Source organism: Phycodurus eques, chromosome 2 (genome assembly GCF_024500275.1).
Source record: "Phycodurus eques isolate BA_2022a chromosome 2, UOR_Pequ_1.1, whole genome shotgun sequence".
NCBI classification, from domain to species: Eukaryota; Metazoa; Chordata; class Actinopteri; order Syngnathiformes; family Syngnathidae; genus Phycodurus; species Phycodurus eques.
Window position 1 is genome coordinate 3,351,774 of NC_084526.1, and position 22,921 is coordinate 3,374,694.

Here is a 22,921-nt window from a genome sequence, read left to right on the forward strand (position 1 = left end):
CTGGGTTTCTCGCCGTACTCTCTGAAACCTTGGCAGCTTCGTTGCATTACTGCACTTTTACTAATTCTTTCAGTAAACCAGGAGGAAAACCACGACACAGGACTTCCCGTCACTACTTTACTAGACTAAGGCATCATTTATTGGTTCCCTGCGTCCGGATAAACTCGTCTTGCTGCACGTTGAAGCTTCTCAAACTAGCTTAGTTTAGCTTGTTAGCCACTTACAAAGAGACGCGTTTGTCATCAACACATCGAGAAGTGGAGATCTGGCGTGAGTGTCAAGTGTTGTGAATATCGTGTGAAAATGTGCACAAGAAGTGTGAAAGAAGAATACGAGGAGGAAGTTTCTGGAACAAAAGTGGAGAACGAGCGACAACGTCATCTGCTGGACGCTGTTTTCAAGAAGCCTCATCAGGAAACATACAGAGCAGGTTTGTTCTCTTCTTACTCTCACTTTATTAATTACTACTTTCTATTTTTTTGGGGGGCTATGTGGTTCACTAAACTAAATAATGATTAGGGATTCAGCTATGAGTAATGTTGGGACTCATTTACTAATTCTTCCCTCTAATCATATTGTGATTTTTTTGTTTGGTGGAGTACTCATATACTTGTACTGTACTTCTATTTCTGTTCATTTTAGAAAATTAGGTATGATGAAACTAGCAACTCGTCAAATGATCACAAAGGGACAAAATTTGGCAATGAATTAATGCATGCACTGGACTTGTGCATCGTCGGCTTCAGAAGTTCCAATCATCAATATGTATTACACCTTCTATTTATAGAATACACAGATTAAAATAATATGTGCAACATTGTCATTAATTAGTGAACATTCGTGCATGGTTCAATAGCGCTACGCATACAAGGATAAATATATATTTTTAGTCGTTTTTGTATTTATTTACCTCACAGCTTTGATGGAGTTTTTTTTCTTACATGCAATAGAAATGGGAGATCTGTACTATGTCACGTGGCTCTGATGTGTCCCCTCATGATTATGTGGACCCCTGAAAATCCCGGTTGATGTCTCTGAGATTTTCTTTCTGCTCAGCTCAATTACTTGTCATCTTGACAATTGCTGATCGTTGTACTTACAATCGCAGTTCTGTAAACTGCGCAACATCAGAGTCACCACATGAGAGTTGACGGCGCAAAGTTTGACTTTTTCAAGCCTTGTGTTTGCTTTCTCGTGTCCTGCAGATGTCAGCGACGAATGTATTCGTCTTAAGATGCAGGAGCCAGAGCCTCTTCAAATTAAAGAAGAAGAGGAGGAGGTTGATGTCGCCGAGTTTCCATTGACTGTAATTGTGAAGAGTGAAGATTATGATGATGACGACGATGATGATGAAGACGATGAAGACGATGATGATGAAGGTGATGGAGACCATTGTGGAGGATCACAAGCAGACGGACTCTTAGCGCCGCTATCAGACAGTGACAACACATCGTCACACTCTCCTGACACGGGTGATGATGAGGAACACTCTAAAAGTGATAAGAAATGTCACACTGACAACCATCAAGTCAAATGTTTGCAGTGTGGGAAAACATTTAGTTCAAAGTGGAATTTGAAGGTTCACTTTAGAAGTCACAAAGGAGAGAAACCTTTCACCTGCTCAGATTGTGGTAAAAGATTTGCGAATAAGGGAAATTTGAACGCGCACACAAGAATACACAGTGGGGAAAAACCTTTTTCCTGCTCAGTTTGTGGTCTTAGAGTAACTCAGAAGAGTGGTTTAACAACTCACATGAGAATACACACTGGGGAAAAACCTTTTGCATGCTCAGTATGTGGTAAAAGCTTCTCTATAAAGGGACATTTGAAAAGACACACGAGAACACACACTGGAGAAAAGCCCTTTGCCTGCTTAGTTTGTGGTAAAAGATTCTCTATAAAGGGACATTTAAGAACGCACACAAGTATACACACTGGTGAAAAGCCTTTTGCCTGCTCAATCTGCACCTTTAGTTTCAGTGAACGTTCAAAATTGGTTAAACACATGAGAACACACTCTGGAGAGAAACCTTTTCCATGCTTAGCTTGTGGTAAGAGATTCTCTGCAAAGACAAGTTTAGTAAGGCACACGAGAACGCACGCTACAGAAAACCATGTTGCCTGCTCGGTCTGCAATTTAACTTTCAGTGATCGTTCCGGATTGACTGAACACAAGAGAACACACACTGGAGAGAAGCATTTTTCCTGCTCAGTATGTGGTAAAAGATTCACTCAAAGAGTACACTTGACATCGCATGCAAGAATACACACTGGTGAGAAACCATTCAGTTGCAGTGTGTGTGAGAAAAGATTCACTCGCAAGGATCAGGTTAAGAGACACAAGTGTGCTGGTGAGAAGAGCAGCAGTCAATGACGCTAATGAAACAAGCTAAGTGTATATGTGATCCTGAATAAAAGTCTTCAAACAGTGACAGTTTTGCATATCGTCATTGTAGGAGCCTAAATGGCATTGCGCTTAATTTGAACTTAATTTTCCTTGGTTAAGTCATTTGTTTTCTTTGCTTAAAGAGGAGCTAAACTAGGGGTGTGTAAAAATATTGATTAATGGATGCATCGTAATAATCATATTCATTACCGATTCAGCAAATCCTTTTAATTGATTGACCAAAACAAGCAGCAGCAGCAACCAAGAAGTCAGCACCTTCAACTTTTAAATTAGCTATTTAGGGTCAATTTGGATTCCGGGACACAGGAAATCAGAATCAGAATCATCTTTATTTGCCAAGTATGTCCAAAAAACACACAAGGAATTTGTCTCCGGTAGTTGGAGCCGCTCTAGTATGACAACAGACAGTCAATTGACAGAGAACACTTTTGAGACAAAGACATTGACAAAAAAAAAAAAAAAAAAAACAGTCACTGAGCAATAAAGGGTTGCTATTATGCCAGTACAAATTATTATATTTTTTTTCCCTCTAGCACTTAGAGCAGTTCGAATGACTAATATAGCAATAGTCCGGTGCAATGACTAATGTGCAAAGGGCGCTGAGACTTCAAGGAGTGTATGCGGTTTAAAGTGACGAGTAGCGCGATAATCTGGGACAATGTTGATTGTGCAAATGTTACAAATACTCCTCAATCAGTGTGCAAATGGAGCAGATGCTACTCTGGCATGAGTGGCCAGTATATGCAAACAGTGCAGGATGGCGAGACAACTACAGTGAGTGCACGAGTAATACATGAGTAATACATACTTTTGTTACCTGTGCCAGGCAGAATTGTTCAATTACATCACAATTTACAAGAGGAAAGACATAGACAGAACGACAATTAAGTTGACATGCACTTGACTTTTTCAATGTTTTACCACAACTGTCATGGTTTTTTTTCTTCTGTACTCCTTATGCTCAAATCAGGTAGTGTGCAAAAAAAAAAAAACTACGACTACTTCTAAAAATTGAAAGGCGAAAGACCACATACAGTATGTTCACGTGGACATTAAAATGCATTTCAAAGAACTGTCAACAGGTACTCTATTTGTTTCCATCGACTTCTTACTGAATCAGTTTCCAAGCATTTAAATCAATATCAAATCGCATCTCAACCTAAAGAATCGAAAACGAATTGATTCGTGAGGTTCTTAACAATACCTGCCCTAAACTAAACCCAAGATGTCAAAACTTGCTTGAGTTACTAAAAATAGGGTTACAGCTTTCTGACGGGCAGGACACAGCAGGTCAGGCTGGGGGAGGCCACCTCATCCACACGCAGCATCAGCACTGGGGCGCCCCAAGGTTGTGTCCTCTCTCCGCTGCTCTTCTCTCTCTACACGAACAACTGCACCTCAGCGAACCCGACTGTCAAACTCCTGAAGTTTGCAGATGACACCACTGTCATCGGTCTCATCAAGGACGGTGACGAGTCTGCATATCGACAGGAAGCGGAGCGGCTGGAGCTGTGGTGCGGCCGACACAACCTGGAGCTGAACACGCTCAAGACTGTCGAGATGATCGTGGACTTCAGGAGGCATCCTTCGCCACAGCTGCCGCTCACGTTGTCCAGCTGCCTTGTGTCAACCGTCGAGACCTTCAAGTTCCTGGGAATTACAATCTCTCAGGACCTGAAGTGGGCGACCAACATCAACTCCGTCCTCAAAAAGGCCCAGCAGAGGATGTACTTCCGGCGGCTTCTGAGAAAGCACGGCCTGCCACCGGAGCTGCTGAGACAGTTCTACACAGCGGTCATCGAATCAGTCCTGTGTTCTTCCATCACAGTCTGGTTTGGTGCTGCTACAAAAAAGGACAAACTCCGACTGCAACGGACAATCAAAACTGCTGAAAGGATTGTCGGTACCCCCCTACCCACCATTGAGGACTTGCACGCTGCCAGAACTAAGACAAGGGCGTGCAAAATCCTCTCGGACCGTCTGCACCCCGGTCACCGGCTCTTCCGGCTCCTTCCCTCAGGTAGGCGCTACCGATCAACGCAAACTAGAACTAGTAGACATTCCAACAGCTTCTTCCCTCTTGCGATCAACTTCTTAAACACCTAACCTATAATTCCATTACAACAAGCTGGCAATTTTTTGACTTGAGTTCGTTGTCACATTTCTGTGGGGCCAATTATATATTACTCCTGCACTCACTATAGTAGTCTCACCACGCTACACTATTTGCATATCTGTTGTTGACCAATACTGGCCACTCATGCCAGAGTAGCATCTGCTCCATTTGCACACTGATTGAGGAGTATCTGTAACATTTGCACAACCAACATTGTCCCAGATGATCGCACTACTCGTCACTTTAAACCGCATACACTCCTTGAAGTCTCAGCGCCCTTTGCACAATGGTCATTGCACCGGACTATTGCAATATTAGTCATTCGAACTGCTCTAAGTGCTAGAGGACTCTGCATCTTTTTGGACAATTGTTTTTTGTCAATGTCTTTATGTCCCCAAAGTGTTCTGTAAATTGACTGTCTGTTGTACTAGAGCGGCTCCAACTACCGGAGACAAATTCCTTGTGTGTTTTGGACATAATTGGCAAATAAAGATGATTCTGATTCTGATTGAAGTGGATGACACCTTATATTGCAATTATACTGTATACTGTTACGCGCCGACATCAACACAACACCACCCCAAATCATGTTTAATCACTAATTTACTGCACTATAAATTAGCTAATTTATTAAGATGTGTGCACACCCTATTATAACTGTTGATGTACGTGGCTGTGTTCAGACTTAACCAATCTCTCTCACTCTCACTGTTGTAGACCTGCTCTCTGAGTAAAATGCCCTGAGACAAGTTCTGTTGCGATATTAATCAAATTTAATGGAATTGAATTCATATTGGCCATTCATCTCGAGAGACAGAGTCATAAAGGGAACCTGATGGCTTGAGCTGGCGAACCACATTTGGAAAATCATCAAAGAAACAGGCTCAAATTAATTTAAAGAGGAATAATAAAAAAAGTCTGAGAACGGAACAGGATTTAATTTGCTGACCGCTGGCGACATCGGAAGTACAATACGTCACGGACCGTTGTCCCAATTGACTGGGAGTCTGGCATACTGACGTAGTTTGTCCAAGTGGAGTTGCCGTACAATTTCGGCTTCCGTCTACGGTTTGGCTAACCAAACTCACTACATAATCCGTTTTAAATGAGTACAGACTACGCCGAAGCCCCGAATTGTCCGTCCGCTTATTACTTTACTGGAGGAAAACATAATACATTAAATCTTAGTTTCCGGATGAACTCGTCTCGTTGCACGTACAAGCTACTCCTCTTAGCTTAGCTTTCTAGACAATAACACAGAGACGCGTTTGTTTGTTTGATCAACACCTCGCTAAACCGAGATTCAGTGTGCGTGTAAAGTGTGATTATCGTGTGGAAATGTGTGCAAAACGTGTGAAAGAAGAGTATGAGGATGAACTTTCCCTAACGAAAAAGGAGGACGGGCGACAGCGTCAACGACTGGACGCTGTTTTCAAGAATCATCAAGTTGTATCCCTGAGAGCAGGTTTGTTTACTTCTTATTCTCACTTGTTTAATAACTACTTTGTATTTTAACAATATTCTTGTGTTTACTTCGTGTTTTGATCATTTGTCATACGAACAATTACATGAAGAAGTTTATCCTCTTTATTTGCCAAGTATGTCAAAAACACACAAGGAATGTATTTAGATTGAATATACAGTAACTTTGTTAACAGTCTGTACAATGTAGATTGGATTGTGTGCCCTCGTGATATAATGTGAACCCTGAAAATTAGTTATATCTCATGGGCTCTGAGAGAAGAAGAAGAATCAGAAGAGTCAGCGTTATAGTTCATCAGGCTCCCTGATTGGCCAACTTTGGCCCACCAATCTTCTTCTTTGTAACTTCTTCATACTGCTACATGGAAATTGTTTAGTGGGTGACGTTTTTCATAAACATGTGAAACACAACGACTCATTTGCTACTCCTGATCTTCTGCAAGAAATTATGATCAATGAAAAAAATTTTCACATAGAAGTAAAACGAAGACGTAGTCAGTTTAAATATTGTGCAAAGTTGTTTGTAGATAGGAGCGAGAAACATGAAGGAAGTCTCCACTTACTTGTATGAGGGCACTGGGATGCTGAAATTGTAATCACATCACTCGGTGTTGGCTCCAGCAGGTTGAGTGTCAACAAAAAAATGCAGTTTTCTAACAGCCGCAAGTACTTCCAATTTGTTGGCGATTAACCTCACATTCCCAGTGGTAGATCAGTTTAAATCACAGCTTCTGCAGGAAGTTGCTGACTCTAAGCTCCCAGAAATGACTAGTGAGTGGTAATAAATGACTGCATCAAATCACAAATAAATGTAACAAACAGCCAGAGCACAAGCGAACGTGCGCTACCAAACTGAAGCTGTGGTAATGCCGCAGCAGGAATTTGGGGGAGTTGAACTTGGAAAAGTATTGGGGAAAACAAATATTGAAACACACGGCTTTTAGCCGTGTGTTTCAATGTCCGAACATTCGTAAGTGGAGTCGTCGCGGTATGAACAATAATACACAACTTCAAACTTGAGTTGAGCAAAGTTTGACTTTACCAAACTTGTGTCCTGCAGATGTCAGTGAAGAATCTATTCATCCTGAACAGCAGGAGTGGCGCTCCAAGGGCGAGCGGCATCAGCCAAAGCCTACTCACGTCAAAGAGGCAGAGCCCCTTGTCGTTGAAGAAGAAAAGAGGCCGGAGACCCCCAACATTAAAAAGGAAGAGGCTGAGATTCCAGTGACTGTCATTGTGAAGAGTGAAGATGATGAAGAAGGTAATGGAGACCACTTTGGAGGATCCCAAGGAGACGGCCTCTTAGCTCCACTCTCAGAGAGTGACGACATAACGGCACACTCTTCTAACACGGATAATGACAAACGCTCCAAAGGTGATAGGACATGTCACACTGGCAAAAAACACATGAGAATGCTCATTGCGGAGAAACCTTTTGACTGTTCAGTTTGTGGCATAAGATTCCTTCATAAGACACATTTGAGCAAACACGCAATAACGCACATTAGAGAGAAACCTTTTTCCTGCTCAGTTTGTGGTAAAGGATTCACCCGTAAGGCACATTTGAAAGGCCACATAAGAACACACACTGGGGAGAAACCTTTTGCCTGTTCAGTCTGCAATTTAAGTTTCAGTGAACGTTCAGGATTGGTTCAACACACGAGAACCCATACTGGGGAGAAACCCTACTCATGCTCAGTTTGTGACAAAAGATTCACTCAAATAGCTGCTTTGATATCACACAGAAGAACGCACACTGGGGAGAAACAGTTTTCATGCTCCATTTGTGGTAAAAGATTCTCTCAAAGATGCAATTTGACAACACACATGAGAACACACACAGGGGAAAAACAGTTTTCATGCTCTGTTTGTGGCAAAAGATTCTCTCAAAGATGCAATTTGACAACACATGCAAGAACACACACTGGTGAGAAACCATTCAGTTGCAGTGTATGTGATAAAATATTCTCTCAGAAGTATCAGGTTAAGAAACACAAGTGTGCTGGTGAGCAAATGAAGCTTTAAATAGCTTTAACAAAGAAAGTTTGAATCTCTGGTAAACTAAAAATATATGTGATGCTCAATAAAATATCTTTAAATGGAGATAATGTTTTTGTTATTGTTTTCTTTAAGTCATTTAAGATTCAGTTTCTTGATTTTAACGTGTAAGCCAAGTTTTCAAAACAAATACTGTATATAACTGACGTGATTACTGCAATGTTTACTTACTTTTTTTTACTGTATCTGTACTTTTACTTAATTACAGACTGAGAGTATTTGGCCACCTGTAAATATGATCATTTGTGCTTGTATGGCTTTTTAAGTTATTTAAGATTATTTCAAAGGTCAATCAGTTCACCCAGCCCACCGGATACTTCAAATTGGCCTGACAATGAGCAAAAACTGTCATTTGTTAGTGCTGTAAATATTATCATCTGTGCTCTTATGATTTTTGAGTTATCAGTTTTATTCCCTGAAAGAGGCATCAAAGGAGCCATCTGTTTATTCGTCATTGTCGCGTTTATGGCAGATGTCCACTGGTGGCAGAGCAGGTACTCTTTATAAGCACAAGTGTTGGTGATTAAGACACACATGGGAGTGGAAGACGATTCTTACCTTTCGTTGGCAAACTCACTCGAACAGCATCACAATTAAGGTTCCTTTCTTGTATTATTTAAGTCATGTTCTGAGTTTCGGCCTGTCTGCGTGGGTTTCATCCGGTCACTCCATCTTCATCTAGTTTCATCCTATATCTATTTCTTTCCTGTGACGCTCACATATTGTATTCGTAAATTGCACAGTGTTCATGTATCTGTGTATACTTGTTTTTTTGTTAAGTGCATTGGGTTGCCTCGGTGTGTTTTTTTACGATAAGAAAAAAAACCCTAAAATTAAATAGCCTAAATCAGCTGAGATAGGCTTCAGTTCACCCACAAGAGAAGATGACCTATATAAAACGTCATCGCTCCGCGACACTTGCCATGTTTCACGCCTTACATTAGCTGCGAACAAAGAAGCTCGGCAATAAATGTTATCAGATAGTTGTTTTTTTGTTTTGCCACAATTTATCTTGGAGTTCCCCAAATGAGTATAAAAATAAGCAATTTTTTCTTTTAAATCCCGCTTGGGCAGAACGCTCGCTCACATGAGTTTTGGCACGTAGTTTGTCCAAGTGGAGGTGCCGTTGTTTTGACGTGTGCGTGTAACCTTATCAAACGCGCTTCACAAAACATAGCTTCACAAATTAGTACTAAACGTACTGAATCTTCGACACAGTACGTCCCATCACGACGTCACGAACTATTCAATCCCGTGTCCGTATAAACTCGTCTTGGTGACGTTGAAGCTTCTCGAGCTAGCTTAGTTTGGCTTGCTAGCAGCTCACCAAAAGACGCGTATGTTTTTACATATCGCGAAATCGACATCAAGTGTGCGTGTAAGCGTTGTGATTATCGTGTGAAAATGTGTGCAAAAAGTGTAAAACAAGAGTTCGAGGAGGAACTTTGTGGAACAAACGAGGAGAAAGAGCGACGACCTCTACTGGACGCTGTTTTCAAAAAGCCTCAAGATGGGTTACACAGAGCAGGTTCGTTTTTCACCCGTTTAGCAACCGTCTTGTGGCTTTGATAAGAATCAGTGATATTCATTTCATGAATAACATTATTTACGTTTAATAAAACACCACAGAATCTGTACTATGGGGATCTGATGGTGGATCCCTGAGTAGCCAGGTTAATGTCTGTAGTTTTTTTCTTTTTGCCTTACGGCACAACGAATAACACATAAACTCTTTGGCATCCTGAAAACAGCTGATTTGTACTTTCAGTTACTGAACCCCTGAAGTACATCTAAAAGGAACGAACATAAATGTGATTGCCGGATCTCACCCCTCCTTGAGCCGTCATCTTATCGTGGTGGAGGGGTTTGTGTGTCCCAATGATCCTAGGAGCTAAGTTGTCTGGGGCTTTATGCCCCTGGCAGTGTCACCCATGACAAACAGGTCCTAGGTGAGGGACCAGACAAAGCATGGCTCAAAGACCCCTTATGATGACGACAAACAATGGACTTCGTTTTCCCTTGCAAGGACGCGGGTCACCGGGGCCCCCCACTGGAGCCAGGCCTGGTGGTGGGTCTTGATGCCGGTCCGACGTGGCAGGCCCAAACGGATTGACGATGGAGTCCCCGGTAGGGACTCCATCGTTCTGCTGGGGGACTTCAATGCTCACGTGGGCAATGACACTGAGACCTGGAAGGGCGTGATTGGGAGGAACGCCCCCCCCGATCAGAACCCGAGTGGTGTTCTGTTATTGGACTTCTGTGCAATAACGAACACCATGTTCAAGCATAAGTGTGTCCACAGGGTGTGCACTTGGTTACCAGGACACCCTAGGTCGCAGTTCAATGATCAACTTTGTGGTCGTGTCATCGGACTTGCGACCGCATGTCTTGGACACTCGGGTGAAGAGAGGGGCGGAGCTGTCAACTGATCACCACCTGGTGGTGAGTTGGGTCTGATGGTGGGGGAAGATGCCAGTCCGACGTGGCAGGCCCAAACGTATTGTGAGGGTCTGCTGGGAACGTCTGGCGGAATCCCATGTCAGAAGGAGCTTCAACTCCCACCTCCCACAGAACTTTGCTCATGTTCCGGGGAAGGCGGGGGACATCGATTCCGAGTGGACCATGTTCCGCGCCTCCATTGCCGAGGCGGCCGACCGAAGCTGTGGCCGTAAGGTCGTCGGTGCCTGTCGTGGCGGCAATCCCAGAACCCGTTGGTGGACACGGTGAGGGATGCCTTCAAGCTGAAGAATGTGTCTTATCGGGACTTTTTGGCCTGTGGTACTCCTGAGGCAGCTGATGGGTACTGGCTGGCCAAGCGGAATGCAGCTTTGGTGGTCGCTGAAGCAAAAACTCCGGTATGGGAGGAGTTTGGTGAGGCCATGGAGAAAAACTTCCGGACAGCTTCGAGGAAATTCTGGTCCACTATCCGGCGTCTCAGGAGAGGAAAGCAGTGCACCACCAACACTGTGTATAGTGGGGATGGGGCGCTGCTGACCTCGACTCGGGACGTTGTGAGTCGGTGGGGAGAATACTTCGAAGACCTCCTCAATTCCACCGACACGCCTTCCCATGAGGAAGCAGAGTGTGGGTTCTCTGAGGCGGGGTCTCCTATCTCTGGGTTTGAGGTCACCGAGGTTGACACACCTCTGCAACATCGCGTGGACATCGGGGACAGTGCCTCTGGATTGGCAGACTGGGGTGGTGGTCCTCCTTTTTAAGAAGGGGGACCGGAGGGTGTGTTCCAACTACAGGGGATCACACTCCTCAGCCTCCCTGGTAAGGTCTATTCAGGGGTATTGGAGAGGAGGGTCCGTCGGGAAGTCGAATCTCAGATTCAGGAGAAGCAGTGTGGTTTTCGTCCTGGCCGTGGAACAGTGGACCAGCTCTACACTCTTAGCAGGGTCCTCGAGGGTGCATGGGAGTTCACCCAACCAGTCTACATGTGTTTTGTGGACTTGGAGAATGCGTTTGACCGTGTCCCTCGGGGAGTCCTGTGAAGGGTGCTTCGGGAGTATGGGGTACCAAACCCCCTGATATCAGAATCAGAATCATCTTTATTTGGCAAGTATGTCCAAAACACACAAGGAATTTGTCTCCGGTAGTTGGAGCCGCTCTAGTACAACAGACAGTCAATTTACAGAACACTTTGGAGACATAAAGACATTGACAAAAAACAATTGTGCAAAAAGATGCAGTCCTCTAGCGCTTAGAGCGGTTCGAATGACTAATATTGCAATAGTCCGGTGCAATGACCATTGTGCAAAGGGCGCTGAGACTTCAAGGAGTGTATGCGGTTTAAAGTGACGAGTAGTGCGATCATCTGGGACAATGTTGGTTGTGCAAATGTTACAGATACTCCTCAATCAGTGTGCAAATGGAGCAGATGCTACTCTGGCATGAGTGGCCAGTATATGCAAATAGTGCAGCATGGCGAGACAACTACAGTGAGTGCACGAGTAATACATAATTGGCCCCACAGAAATGTGGCAACGAACTCAAGTCAAAAAATTGCCAGCTTGTTGTAATGGAATTATAGGTTAGGTGTTTAAGAAGTTGATCGCAAGAGGGAAGAAGCTGTTGGAATGTCTACTAGTTCTAGTTTGCGTTGATCGGTAGCGCCTACCTGAGGGAAGGAGCTGGAAGAGCTGGTGACCGAGAGGATTTTGCACGCCCTTGTCTTAGTTCTGGCAGCGTGCAAGTCCTCAATGGTGGGTAGGGGGGTACCGACAATCCTTTCAGCAGTTTTGATTGTCCGATTGTCTGTGTTTTAGTTTTATGCTGCTAAAATATGGAACTCACATCTTCTTTCAGAAGATGTGAGTCACGCTTCAACTCTGAAAACATTTTATGTAGTTGTGCATATGACATAGGAAGGTGTTTTATCCGTTCTCCTCTCTTTTATTAATTAATGATTTTTTTCATGTCTTATGGAATGATTTTATCTGCCTTCTTGTAATTTTATGAAGCCGTAAAGCACTTTGAATTGCCATTGTATATGAATGGTGCTCTACAAATAAACTTGCCTTGCCTTGTTTGTCTTCTTGTGATCTGCAGACATCAGTGAAGATCTTCATTCCGAAAAGCAGGAGTGGCGCTCCAGGGTGGAGCAGCAGGAGCCAGAGCGTAGCCACATTAAAGAGGAAGAGGAGGAGGCTGACGTCACCAAGTTGCCGTTCACTTGTGTCATTGTGAAGATTGAAAACGATGACGAAGACGAGTGCGATGAAGACCAATGTGGAGGATCACAAGCAGACAGCCTCTTGGCTCCTCTATCAGACAGTGACGACATTACGTCACACTCTCATGACGATGACGAGGATAATGATGATGAGGATGAGGATGATGATGATGATGAACACCCTAGAGGTGATATGACATGTCACACTGACAACAAACATGTGAAATGTTATCAGTGTGGCAAAACCTTTTTCAACAAGTCATCGTTGAAAAGACACAGGAGAACGCACACTGGAGACAAACCGTTAAGTTACTCAGATTGTGGTAAAAGATTTGCTGAGAAGGCTGCGGGTAAACCTTTTGCCTGCTCAGTTTGCCCCTTAAGTTTCCGCAGGCGTTGCAATTTAATTACACACACAAGAACACACACCGGAGAGAAACCTTTTGCCTGCCTGGTTTGTTCAAAAAGATTTGCACGTAAAGGACCTTTGAACGTTCACATGAGAACGCACACCGGCGAGAAACCTTTCGCCTGCTCACTTTGCAGTAAAAGATTTGCTCGTAAGGCACATCTGAACATACACACGAAAACACACACAGGAGAAAAACCTTTTGCCTGCTCAGTTTGCAACTTAAATTTCAGTGAACGTTCAGGATTGGTGCTACACATGAGAACGCACACTGGGGAAAAGCCCTATTCCTGCTCAGTTTGTGGAAAAAGATTCGCTCAAAGTCGCAATTTGACGACACACAGAAGAACGCACACTGGGGAGAAGCCATTTAGTTGCAGTGTGTGTGATGAACAATTCTCTTATAAGTATCAGATGGTCAAACATAAGTGTGCGGGTAAGAAGAGCAGTGGTCAATGAAGCTGCAGAACTTTAAGTGAATTGCGACAAAAGACCATGGACTATCAAGCTCAGAAAGTTTTAAGTATTTACGGTAAGATGGAAACCCTGCATATTTGTGTTTCGGCATTTGCCTATTCGCATATTTCTTTTGCGGCCTATAATCCTTTATTTGTTGAAAAACTCACCTGTTCAATGTTTTGTGCTCAGGCCATACCAATAAAAGCATTTCTTTGGTGCCATCTTGTTGCTAAGGAACTATCCATACATCCGTTTTCTGTACCGCTTTAATCAAATAGCACAAGGGTCGCGGGCGAGCTGGAGCCTATCCCAGCCATCTTTGGGCGAGAGGCGGGGTACCCCCTGAACTGGTCATCAGCCAATCGCAGGGCACATAGAAGCAAATAACCATTCGCGCACACATTCACACTTAAGGGCAGTTTAGGGTCTTCAAATCAACCTACCACACATGTTTTTGGGATGTGGGAGGAAACCGTAGTGCCCGGAGAAAACCCACCCAGGCCTGGGCCGGGATTGGAACCCCGGTCCTCAGAAATGTGAGGCAGATGTGCTCACCAGTCATCCACCGTGCCGTGCCAAGGAACTATGTTGATTTAAATCGAGTAGCTTCATTGAGACAACAGTAAAGCTTTGATGCCATCTTTGTATCTATAGGCAATTAGAGACCTTCTTAGGGGGGTGTAAGTTACTCATGGGGTCACTGTATATGTGATTGTGAATAAAATAATCATCAAACTGATCAATTAATCAGTCTCTAATTTGTCTCTTTCCCATTGAGTCCCATCATTAATTGTTACTGTTTTAACTTTAACCACTTAATAGTGGTCACATTAATGTTGGTAACTTGGTGTAGTATTTAATATTTAAGATGTATTTAAGAAATGAGAAGCTAAATGTATTTGAAACATAGAAAAGATCATACCTTTTCAATATCGAAGCTACATAGAAGACATTGTGTTATTAATGTTTGATCTGTTGATTCAGAATTCTAATGTAGAATACAAAAATAAAACATGTTTATATGGTCATTTGGGTTCCTGTACGTTGTTATCCTTTGGCGGTTGGCAAATCAGGTGCTTGATGGTAAATTCCTGCCACCGACTGGGCTGGAGTGTTGACTCAGAGAATATGCAACAATGTAATCTGTCACACAATGACCACTTTCTATATTCTCTTTACTAATCTGGTTTCTTTGAGGACATGTTGTACCAAGCCCTGCTCAACATTTTCTTGAATAAAACTGACAGAGCAATGTCTTGACTGCTTTATTTGCTGCTTTATTTGCTTATTCCTTTATTTTGTTATTATTCAGTTGCATTGGAGTAGCACATTATCTTGTTCTTATTGAGAGCAATGGTTGCCTTTTCCTGTATCATATGGCAGTTTCACTTTAGCCCCAGTTCAACTTCCCGCCTTACTGTTACGTGTGGATGTTCTGATAAATAGCTTCATAACTACACTCTTTTTTTGTGTCTCAGTGAATGTTTGTGTAAATACAGGGAACCTCTGTATAAACCAAGCGGTATGGTCCAAACTCACCCATGATAGGTGAAAAGCTGTGATATAGACAAAATTTGAAAATAAATAAATAATGTTCACTTCTTAAACCCATTGTAAATGTATTTGAACACAAAAAGCATATGATGCATAGAAAATACGCTACATGTTGTCTGCGTACATGCATGTGCCTTTAATCAGGATGAGCGTGTGTGTGTCTGGGGCAAAGTTTTCAAAATAAGAGGCAAAGCGTGCTTGCTTCAAGCTGTTTATTTGTTACTCCCGCTTGAACTTACTGTAAAACTGACACATAAAACAAGAGAATTACACTTTATATATTTAAGTAGCAAAACGTTCAACCAAACCATGTAATTTTGTATGACGGAAGTCCGCTTGCTAAATGCTAACATATGAAACGTCATAGACGGACTAACAGAAATTTGCATTCATGTTACGGAAATTATAAACCTTCAAACTGCAACTTAACACACACAGACCAGTATCACATACAACAAAAAAGAATTATACATTGTATATTTAAACACCTATATGTTCATCCAAAACAAACATTACTTCCAGGCATATGTTTTCTCTGCATAGTAGGAGTAATTCAATGCTTCTTCTCAATAATGCCACATTTCCATCAAGTAGAGCTCAGTGCTGCCCCACATGATGTGTCAGAACATGAAACTTACATGATAGAATTCACACTTGCCTGGACTGCATACATCAAGGCTTACTGTAAAAACCCATTCAAAAAATGTTAACTTCAAAATCTGCCGCATTATGGGGTGCAAAAGGTGAAAGGTGCAGGACAGGTTTTCAAGTCCCACTGCAGGGGAAAATCCCAAAATGCAATTAGTTGTGGGAGAAATACTCATCTGCTTTCGTCCCTCCCCCAACTCAAGATGTGCAGCACTGTATGCACACCCCCTTCGCTCTGACATCTCGACTTGCATGCCTGCATGTGTGTGATCTGGTTCTTTCACGTGGTGTGCAACACAAAATATAGTTGAGAGATTTTAATGACTGTATTTTCTTGTTACAAAACATTTAGGGGCGGTTGTATAGTCTCCTTTACATCCTGATTATTAGATTATAACATTACCAACATTGTTCTAAAAGTGGTACATTTGAAAGAGTAACAATTATTGATGAGATTCAATTAAAACTAAGTCAAATGAGAGGCTTTGTGATGAATTAATCAGTTTTAGAATTTGATGATTTTGATTCTGGAACACATATCTACTTTTCCATCTTACCACATCTAATCAAACTTTCTGAACTTGTTAGATAGTCATGAACTTTCTTCGTAGTGTACTTAAAGTTCTGCAGCTTCATTGACCGCTGCACGAGTCATCAGCACGTGTGTTTGTCCAGCTCCGACTCGTTAGAGAATTGTTCATCACACACATTGCAACTAAATGCTTTCTCACCAGTGTGTGTTCTTCTGTGTCTTACCAAATTGACATGTAGAGAGAAACTTTTACCACAAATTGAGCAGGAATAAGGTTTTTCCCCAGTGTGTGTTCTCATGTGTGGGACCAATGATGAACGTTGACTGAAACTTAAGTTGCAGAATGAACAGGCAAAAGGTTTCTCTCCAGTATGTGTTCTTATGTGTGATCTTAAATGTCCCTTCTGTGTGAACCCTTTATCACAAATTGAACAGGCAAAAGGTTTCTCTCCAGTGTGTATTCTTGTGTGAATTTTTAAATCTCCCTTTATCCGGAATTTTTTACCGCAAACTGAACAGGTAAAAGGTTTCACGCCGGTGTGTGTAGTCATGTGTCTTTTCAACGATGACTTGTTGAAAAAAGTATTGTCACACTGAGAACATTTTACACGTTTGTTGTAAGTGTGACGTATCCTCTCATCTTTTGAGTGTTCATCATCAGTGTCAGGGGAGTGTGACGTTATGTCGTCACTATCTGACAGTGGAGCTAAGAGTGCGTCTGCTTGTGATCCTCCACAGTGGTCTCCATCACCTTCTGCTGTCATGTGGTGACTTGAGCCGCTGCTGCTTGGAGGCTCCGCCCCTCTGTACTCCTCACATTGACCTTTACCTTCAGCTTCAATCTTCAAGGGGACACCAGTAAATTGGAACTTAAAGATATCAGCCTCCTCCTCTTCCTCTTTAATGTGGGAGGTCTCCGGCTCCTCTTCCTCTTTAATAAGAGGTAGCTCTGGTGCCTGCTCCTCAGGATGAAGATATTCCTCGTGGACATCTGCAGGACAAAAAGACAAATTCACATGGTTTGGTAAAGTTCAGCTTTGCTCTGTCAAGCCTCAAGTTTCTGACAGGGTTGTCCTGATCCAAACACGTGATCAGAAATTGGCCCAAAGTAATCGATTAAAGTAGGTTGAAAAAGATCGGATTTTAAAATGTTCTTCATTTTCAAAGGTCACGAAGTAATATATATTTTATTGCGATATAAGAACAACTCATTTCAAAGGTAAGGCCATTTTATTAGTACTGTATTACTATATTTATTGTTCAAATATGTTTACATAGGGGGAGGAACGGTGAACAACTGGTTAGCGCATTTGCCTCGCAGTTCTGAGGTTGCGGGTTCAAATCCCGGCCCCGCCTGTGTGGAGTCTACATGTTCTCCCCGTGCCTGTCTGGGGTTTTCCTCGCCTACTGCGGCGAAAAAATGGTCTTAAGTTTTTTTCCCATTAGAATTAAAGTATCGCAACATCTCTAAACAACATATTTGTACTATTTGACTAATTCTTATTTAGGACGCTACTAATCCGGGACACATGCCCAGTAGTTGGGCCTGGTAGTGTTACGAGTTCAGTACAGTCAATTTAAATCTTTTTGGGTTTTTTTTCATCTCGCTGTGTATACTGACAATATTCTACTCTAGATGGCTAGTCAGGTTTAACTGCGGACTAGTAAACCATAAGTAGCACTAGTAGTGCGTGTATGTGACGTCACACAATGCCCGGATGTTCGACTTTAAAGCCTTCTGTTGACAATGGAAATAAACTGGAGTATATTGTTACAAATATAAAGTAGATAACGGACAAACCTGGTCTGCGTGCTTCATCTTGAGGCATGAACACAGCGTCCAGTAATCGACGTTGTCGCTCGTTCTCGTCTTTCGTCCGACTAAGTTCCTCCTCGTACTCTGCTAGCGTTCTTTCAAACACCGCAAATATTTCGTCAACCGCCGCGCTTAGTCGCGCATTCAGCAACGCTCTCAGCATTTCCACTTTGCACATTTTCGCACAATCACAATTTACACTCACACACTCCGCGTAGCGATGTGTCGTTAACAGACGCTGAAATAAGATAAATTAGGCTAAGCTAAAGTAAGCTAAAGTCGCTTGGGAAAATTCGAATTCGACCAAAAATTGAATAAATTATGTTGTACTCCAGTAAAGTAGTGATGGGCGCACTGTGTCGAGGCTTCAGTTCGTTCAGTGCTAATTCGAGAAATAACAATTTAGTGAAAGGCGTTTGGTGACGTAAACTGCGGATAGCTGCGAGTTGTACGGCAACTCCATTAGGACGAAATACTTGCCACTATGACGAAAACGCGACTCAACCACAAAATTCTCTGGCGGTCGTCAAAAACAAAACCTGTCATGTAATGAATATTTATGTAACCCAATTCCTAACTCATCACTGCTGTAATGCTGTCATGTTGTTCTTTCAGGGCTTTTCGTTGGGATGTATGACGTACATTTTTTAAATTTGTATAATAATAAAATTTTAAAAATCCCATTGAAACAGACCGGAAGAACTCGAAGGATATGAAGAGAAGACAGATACAGATATGTTCCTCCTGGTTTCTTGCCGAATGCTCTGACACGTTGACCCCACTAGCTTTGTTTTGCCGTAGACATGCAGTTCAAAGGGGCGTGTCGTTTTCACGAATGTTCATATTTATGCGCCACTGTCTCAAGCGAATTTCGTTTAGTTTAGCCTCGCCCGCAGAGACGCGTCTGGTAACGACACGTCGCTACGCGGAGCTCTTGTCTGCGTGTAAAATTGTGAATGTGCGAAAATGTGCAAAGTGGAAATGCTGAGAGCGTTGCTGAATGCGCGACTAAGCGCGGCGGTTGACGAAATATTTGCGGTGTTTGAAAGAACGCTAGCAGAGTACGAGGAGGACCTTAGTCGGACGAAAGACGAGAACGAGCGACAACGTCGACTACTGGACGCTGTGTTCATGCCTCAAGATGAGGCACGCAGACCAGGTTTGTCCGTTATCCACTTTCTATTTGTAACAATATACTATTGGACGCTGTGATCAAGCCTCAAGACTAAGCACACGGACCAGGTTTGTCCACTTCTTACTCTCAGATGGATTTGGAACAGTGATGCGCTTAGCAACACCACTAGGCCCAACAAAGTACACATCGAGACGTGTGCTCAATGACTCGAGATTTTCCGTTGAGACCGGCACTGATCTGCAGTTCTTCAACTTAATTATTGTGATAATACAGACAAGCACAAGTTGGTAAAACAACAAATACCTTCAATTCATGAGTTAGTGATACAGGTGCTAAACACAGGTAAGCTAACGTGAACTGTTCGAAACACCAGCGAAAAAGATTTTGTCTGTCTTAGATGAATATTTCCGGAAAGAAAGAAATTGACTTTATTTCACATTATTATACTTTGGCTGAAGCTTGTGCCGAACAAACTGAATTGGCTATTTCTTTCACTCTTTGTACTGTTAGCAGTATTCACAAACTATCTTAGCGCTTGCATTTAATTTTAAAATAATTACAAAGATGCATTTCGTTTTTATAAGAATTTAGGTGAAAAAAATTAAGATGAGATTTTTGAATGTTTCGCTTTGAAAGAGTGGCAGACACCGAGTTTTAGGTTGTTAAATGTATTTAAAATAAAATTATAATTAAAGAGAGGCTTCTCAAACTCATGGCCCGCGGGCCAAATGTGGCCCGCCATGTCATTTTAGATTTTTTTTGATGGTTGATTGATGAGCAACACAGGATTCATACAATACATGTAATAATACCAGGGCAATAAGTAATAATGAATACAGTTATTTAACAATATGTTGAGTAGTATAGTTACATTAATTTGACATTGCATTTAGTTACATTTACTGTCTTATAACTGGGCCTTCGACGGCATTGATAATGCCAATATGGCCCTTGGTGAAAATGAGTTTGACACCACTGCAGAGCAAAAAAAAACAAAAAACATTTCTGATAAGGTTGAATAGTTAAAGATCTTTAACTGTTCAACCTTATCATGGTTTTTAAAATCAAAAGTCTTGGTCTTGTCTTGGTCCGGATCGTGTGGTCTTGAGCACAACACCACTTACATGGCGTTTTCAGGGGTAATTGCGGCACACGGCATTTCTGTTAAAGACGCAATTTTGCAATGTTTTTCATCGCCCGACCACTAGATGTCCCCATAGGCCGTCAGAACGTATCAGTACTTTTTCAGTTCCTTCTAAATGAGTGCAGTAGGAATGAGGCCTCTTTACGTTGGTAGTGTTTTTATTTTGCATTTACTTTTATGGGCATTTTTCTATGATGAATATCTCTTTGTAATATTCTGCCCCCAACTCAACTCAACTTTATTTATAGGGGACTTTCAAACAACCACAGCTGCACACGAAGTGCTCTACATTATATAAAAATAAAACGTAAAAACAATGAAACACAGGGCGAATTCAAACAAATACATTAATTGCAACATTAAAAAACACTAAAACAGTGCAGAGTGTTATGCTGAGTTGAAAGCAAAAGAATAAAAATAGGTAACTAACCCTAACCCAATCTTTTTCGATCGATACCGATCAGCTGAAAATTATGTGATCTGCCCCGATTTCCGATCACGATAACCTTAATCACAACAAGTTTGACTTTACCAATCCATGTGAGTTTGTCTTCTTGTTACCAGCAGATGTCAATGAAGAATATCTTCATCTCGTGCAGCAGGCGCCAGAGTACCCTCACATTAAAGAGGAAAAGGCACCAGATCTTCGGAAAGTGGAAGAGGAGCTGGAGACACACCACATTAAAGACGAAGAGGAGGAGGCTGATGTCGTCAAGTTCCCATTTACTGGTGTCCCTTTGAAGAGTGAAGCTGAAGGTAAAGGTCAATGTGAGGAGTACAGAGGGGCGGAGCCTCCAAGCAGCAGCGGTCAGCACATGACAGCAGAAGGTGATGGAGACCACTGTGGAGGATCACAAGCAGGCGGCCGCTTAGCTCCACTATCAGATGGTGACGAAATAACATCACACTCTCCTGACACTGATAATGATGAACACTCTCAAGGTGATATGGCATGTTACAGCGACAACAAACGTGTGAAATGTTCTCAGTGTGACAATACTTTTTTCAACAAGTCGTCGTTGAAAAGACACGTGAGAACACACACAAGAGAGAAGCCTTTTGCCTGCTCAGTGTGTGGTAAGAGATTCACCCAGACGTCACACTTGACATCACACTTTAGAACACACACCGGAGAGAAACCTTTTGGCTGTTCAGTTTGCGGTAAAAAATTCCGGATAAAGGGGGATTTAAAAAATCACACAAGAATACACACTGGAGAGAAACCCTTTGCCTGTTCAATTTGTGATAAAGGGTTCACACAGAAGGGACATTTGAGATCACACATAAGAACACACACTGGAGAGAAACCTTTTGCCTGTTCAGTCTGCAACTTAAATTTCAGTGAACGTTCATCATTGCGTCCACACATGAGAACACACACTGGGGAGAAACCTTATTCCTGCTCAGTTTGCGGTAAAACATTTGCTCAGCGTCGCAGTTTGACAACACACAGAAGAACACACACTGGCGAAAAAGCACTGAGTTGCAGTGTGTGTGATGAACAATTCTCTGACGAGTCAGAGATGAACAAACACGTGTGCAGATGAGAAGCGCAGCAGTCAATGAAGCTGCAGAACTTTAAAGCAAAAGTTGTGGTAGGATGGCAAAGTATTTGTGCTCCTAAATAAAAGTCATCAAACGGATTAATTCAATTTGATGAATTCTTTGTTTTAGTTAAGTCCCATCAATAATTGTTACGGTTATAATTTGTCACAAAATCTCTAATTTCATTTTGTTTTGGTTTTAAGTCAACTTTACCACTGTTCAAACATGTTGGTGATGTGATCTAGGAATCAGGCTATGAAGGAGACTTATACCACTGTCCCTAAAAGTTTTTAACAAAAAACAAAAAATTATGCTCCTCCTCATTCCTCAATAGGAAATTCAGCGTACACTGGTGTATATTTGGTGTTGTGATTTTTAATGGGTTTCTGCAGTCCTCTAGGTAAGTCTTAATTTTGAGTTGTGGTGGGACTCCTACTAAGCAGAGAGTATGTATCTAAGTAATGTATTGTGTGGTTTGTTTGAACATTTTGGTGTTTAAATATATTTTTTTGTATCTGATACTACTGTGTGCGTGTGTGTGATCAGTCATGACTGACAGGAAGTGTACATAGATGGAGGATACTAATGCATTTTTGGATACATTGTTATACTTGAATCAGCACTTTCCATTTAAAGAATACATAGAAAATAACAAAAAAGAGGTCAACCAGGGTTAACCAAATAATATATGTGGATATAAATCAGATATGTATTCGATGTGAGTGCAAGAGACATACGTCATCAACAGGCGTCACAATTGTTCCACAAAACGCCACAATAGCAACGGCGGAAGGAGTACAAAAGTCAGTGGCCAAAAAGACGCTTTAGAACTGGTACATATAAGAAAATATTGTCTCCGTTTGCACAAAATCTTGAAATTGCCACAAATGCGTGATGCGTTACTTCTGTAAAAGTTCCGGTATCGTTTCTGCGCATGC

The 22,921-nt window shown here is 42.1% G+C and overlaps 4 protein-coding genes and 1 pseudogene across 4 annotated transcripts; 4 read left to right on the top strand and 1 right to left on the bottom strand.

Moving 5' to 3' along the window:
* Positions 1–17: 17 nt before the first annotated feature.
* On the top strand, positions 18–2,429 carry LOC133417909 (gastrula zinc finger protein XlCGF52.1-like). The gene is made up of 2 exons (XM_061706135.1): positions 18–430; positions 1,206–2,429. Exons 1-2 carry the CDS (start codon positions 304–306, stop codon positions 2,372–2,374), a joined length of 1,296 nt encoding a protein of 431 aa, XP_061562119.1. The 5' UTR covers positions 18–303; the 3' UTR covers positions 2,375–2,429.
* A 3,141-nt stretch (positions 2,430–5,570) lies between these two features.
* LOC133418122 (gastrula zinc finger protein XlCGF17.1-like) lies at positions 5,571–8,071 on the top strand. The gene is made up of 2 exons (XM_061706519.1): positions 5,571–5,988; positions 7,066–8,071. The coding sequence occupies exons 1-2, from the start codon at positions 5,862–5,864 to the stop codon at positions 8,028–8,030; spliced, it is 1,092 nt and encodes a 363-aa protein (XP_061562503.1). The 5' UTR covers positions 5,571–5,861; the 3' UTR covers positions 8,031–8,071.
* Positions 8,072–9,188: 1,117 nt separating this feature from the next.
* LOC133418107 (zinc finger protein 239-like) lies at positions 9,189–14,299 on the top strand. Its single transcript, XM_061706481.1, has 2 exons — positions 9,189–9,591; positions 12,618–14,299. Exons 1-2 carry the CDS (start codon positions 9,468–9,470, stop codon positions 13,607–13,609), a joined length of 1,116 nt encoding a protein of 371 aa, XP_061562465.1. The 5' UTR covers positions 9,189–9,467; the 3' UTR covers positions 13,610–14,299.
* Positions 14,300–15,367: 1,068 nt separating this feature from the next.
* On the bottom strand, positions 15,368–18,949 carry LOC133418147 (zinc finger protein 436-like). Its single transcript, XM_061706565.1, has 2 exons — positions 18,145–18,949; positions 15,368–17,334 (listed from the first exon to the last, which is right to left on the bottom strand). The coding sequence occupies exons 1-2, from the start codon at positions 18,335–18,337 to the stop codon at positions 16,466–16,468; spliced, it is 1,062 nt and encodes a 353-aa protein (XP_061562549.1). The 5' UTR covers positions 18,338–18,949; the 3' UTR covers positions 15,368–16,465.
* LOC133418090 (zinc finger protein 135-like) lies at positions 18,535–22,502 on the top strand (annotated as a pseudogene).
* Positions 22,503–22,921: the final 419 nt, after the last annotated feature.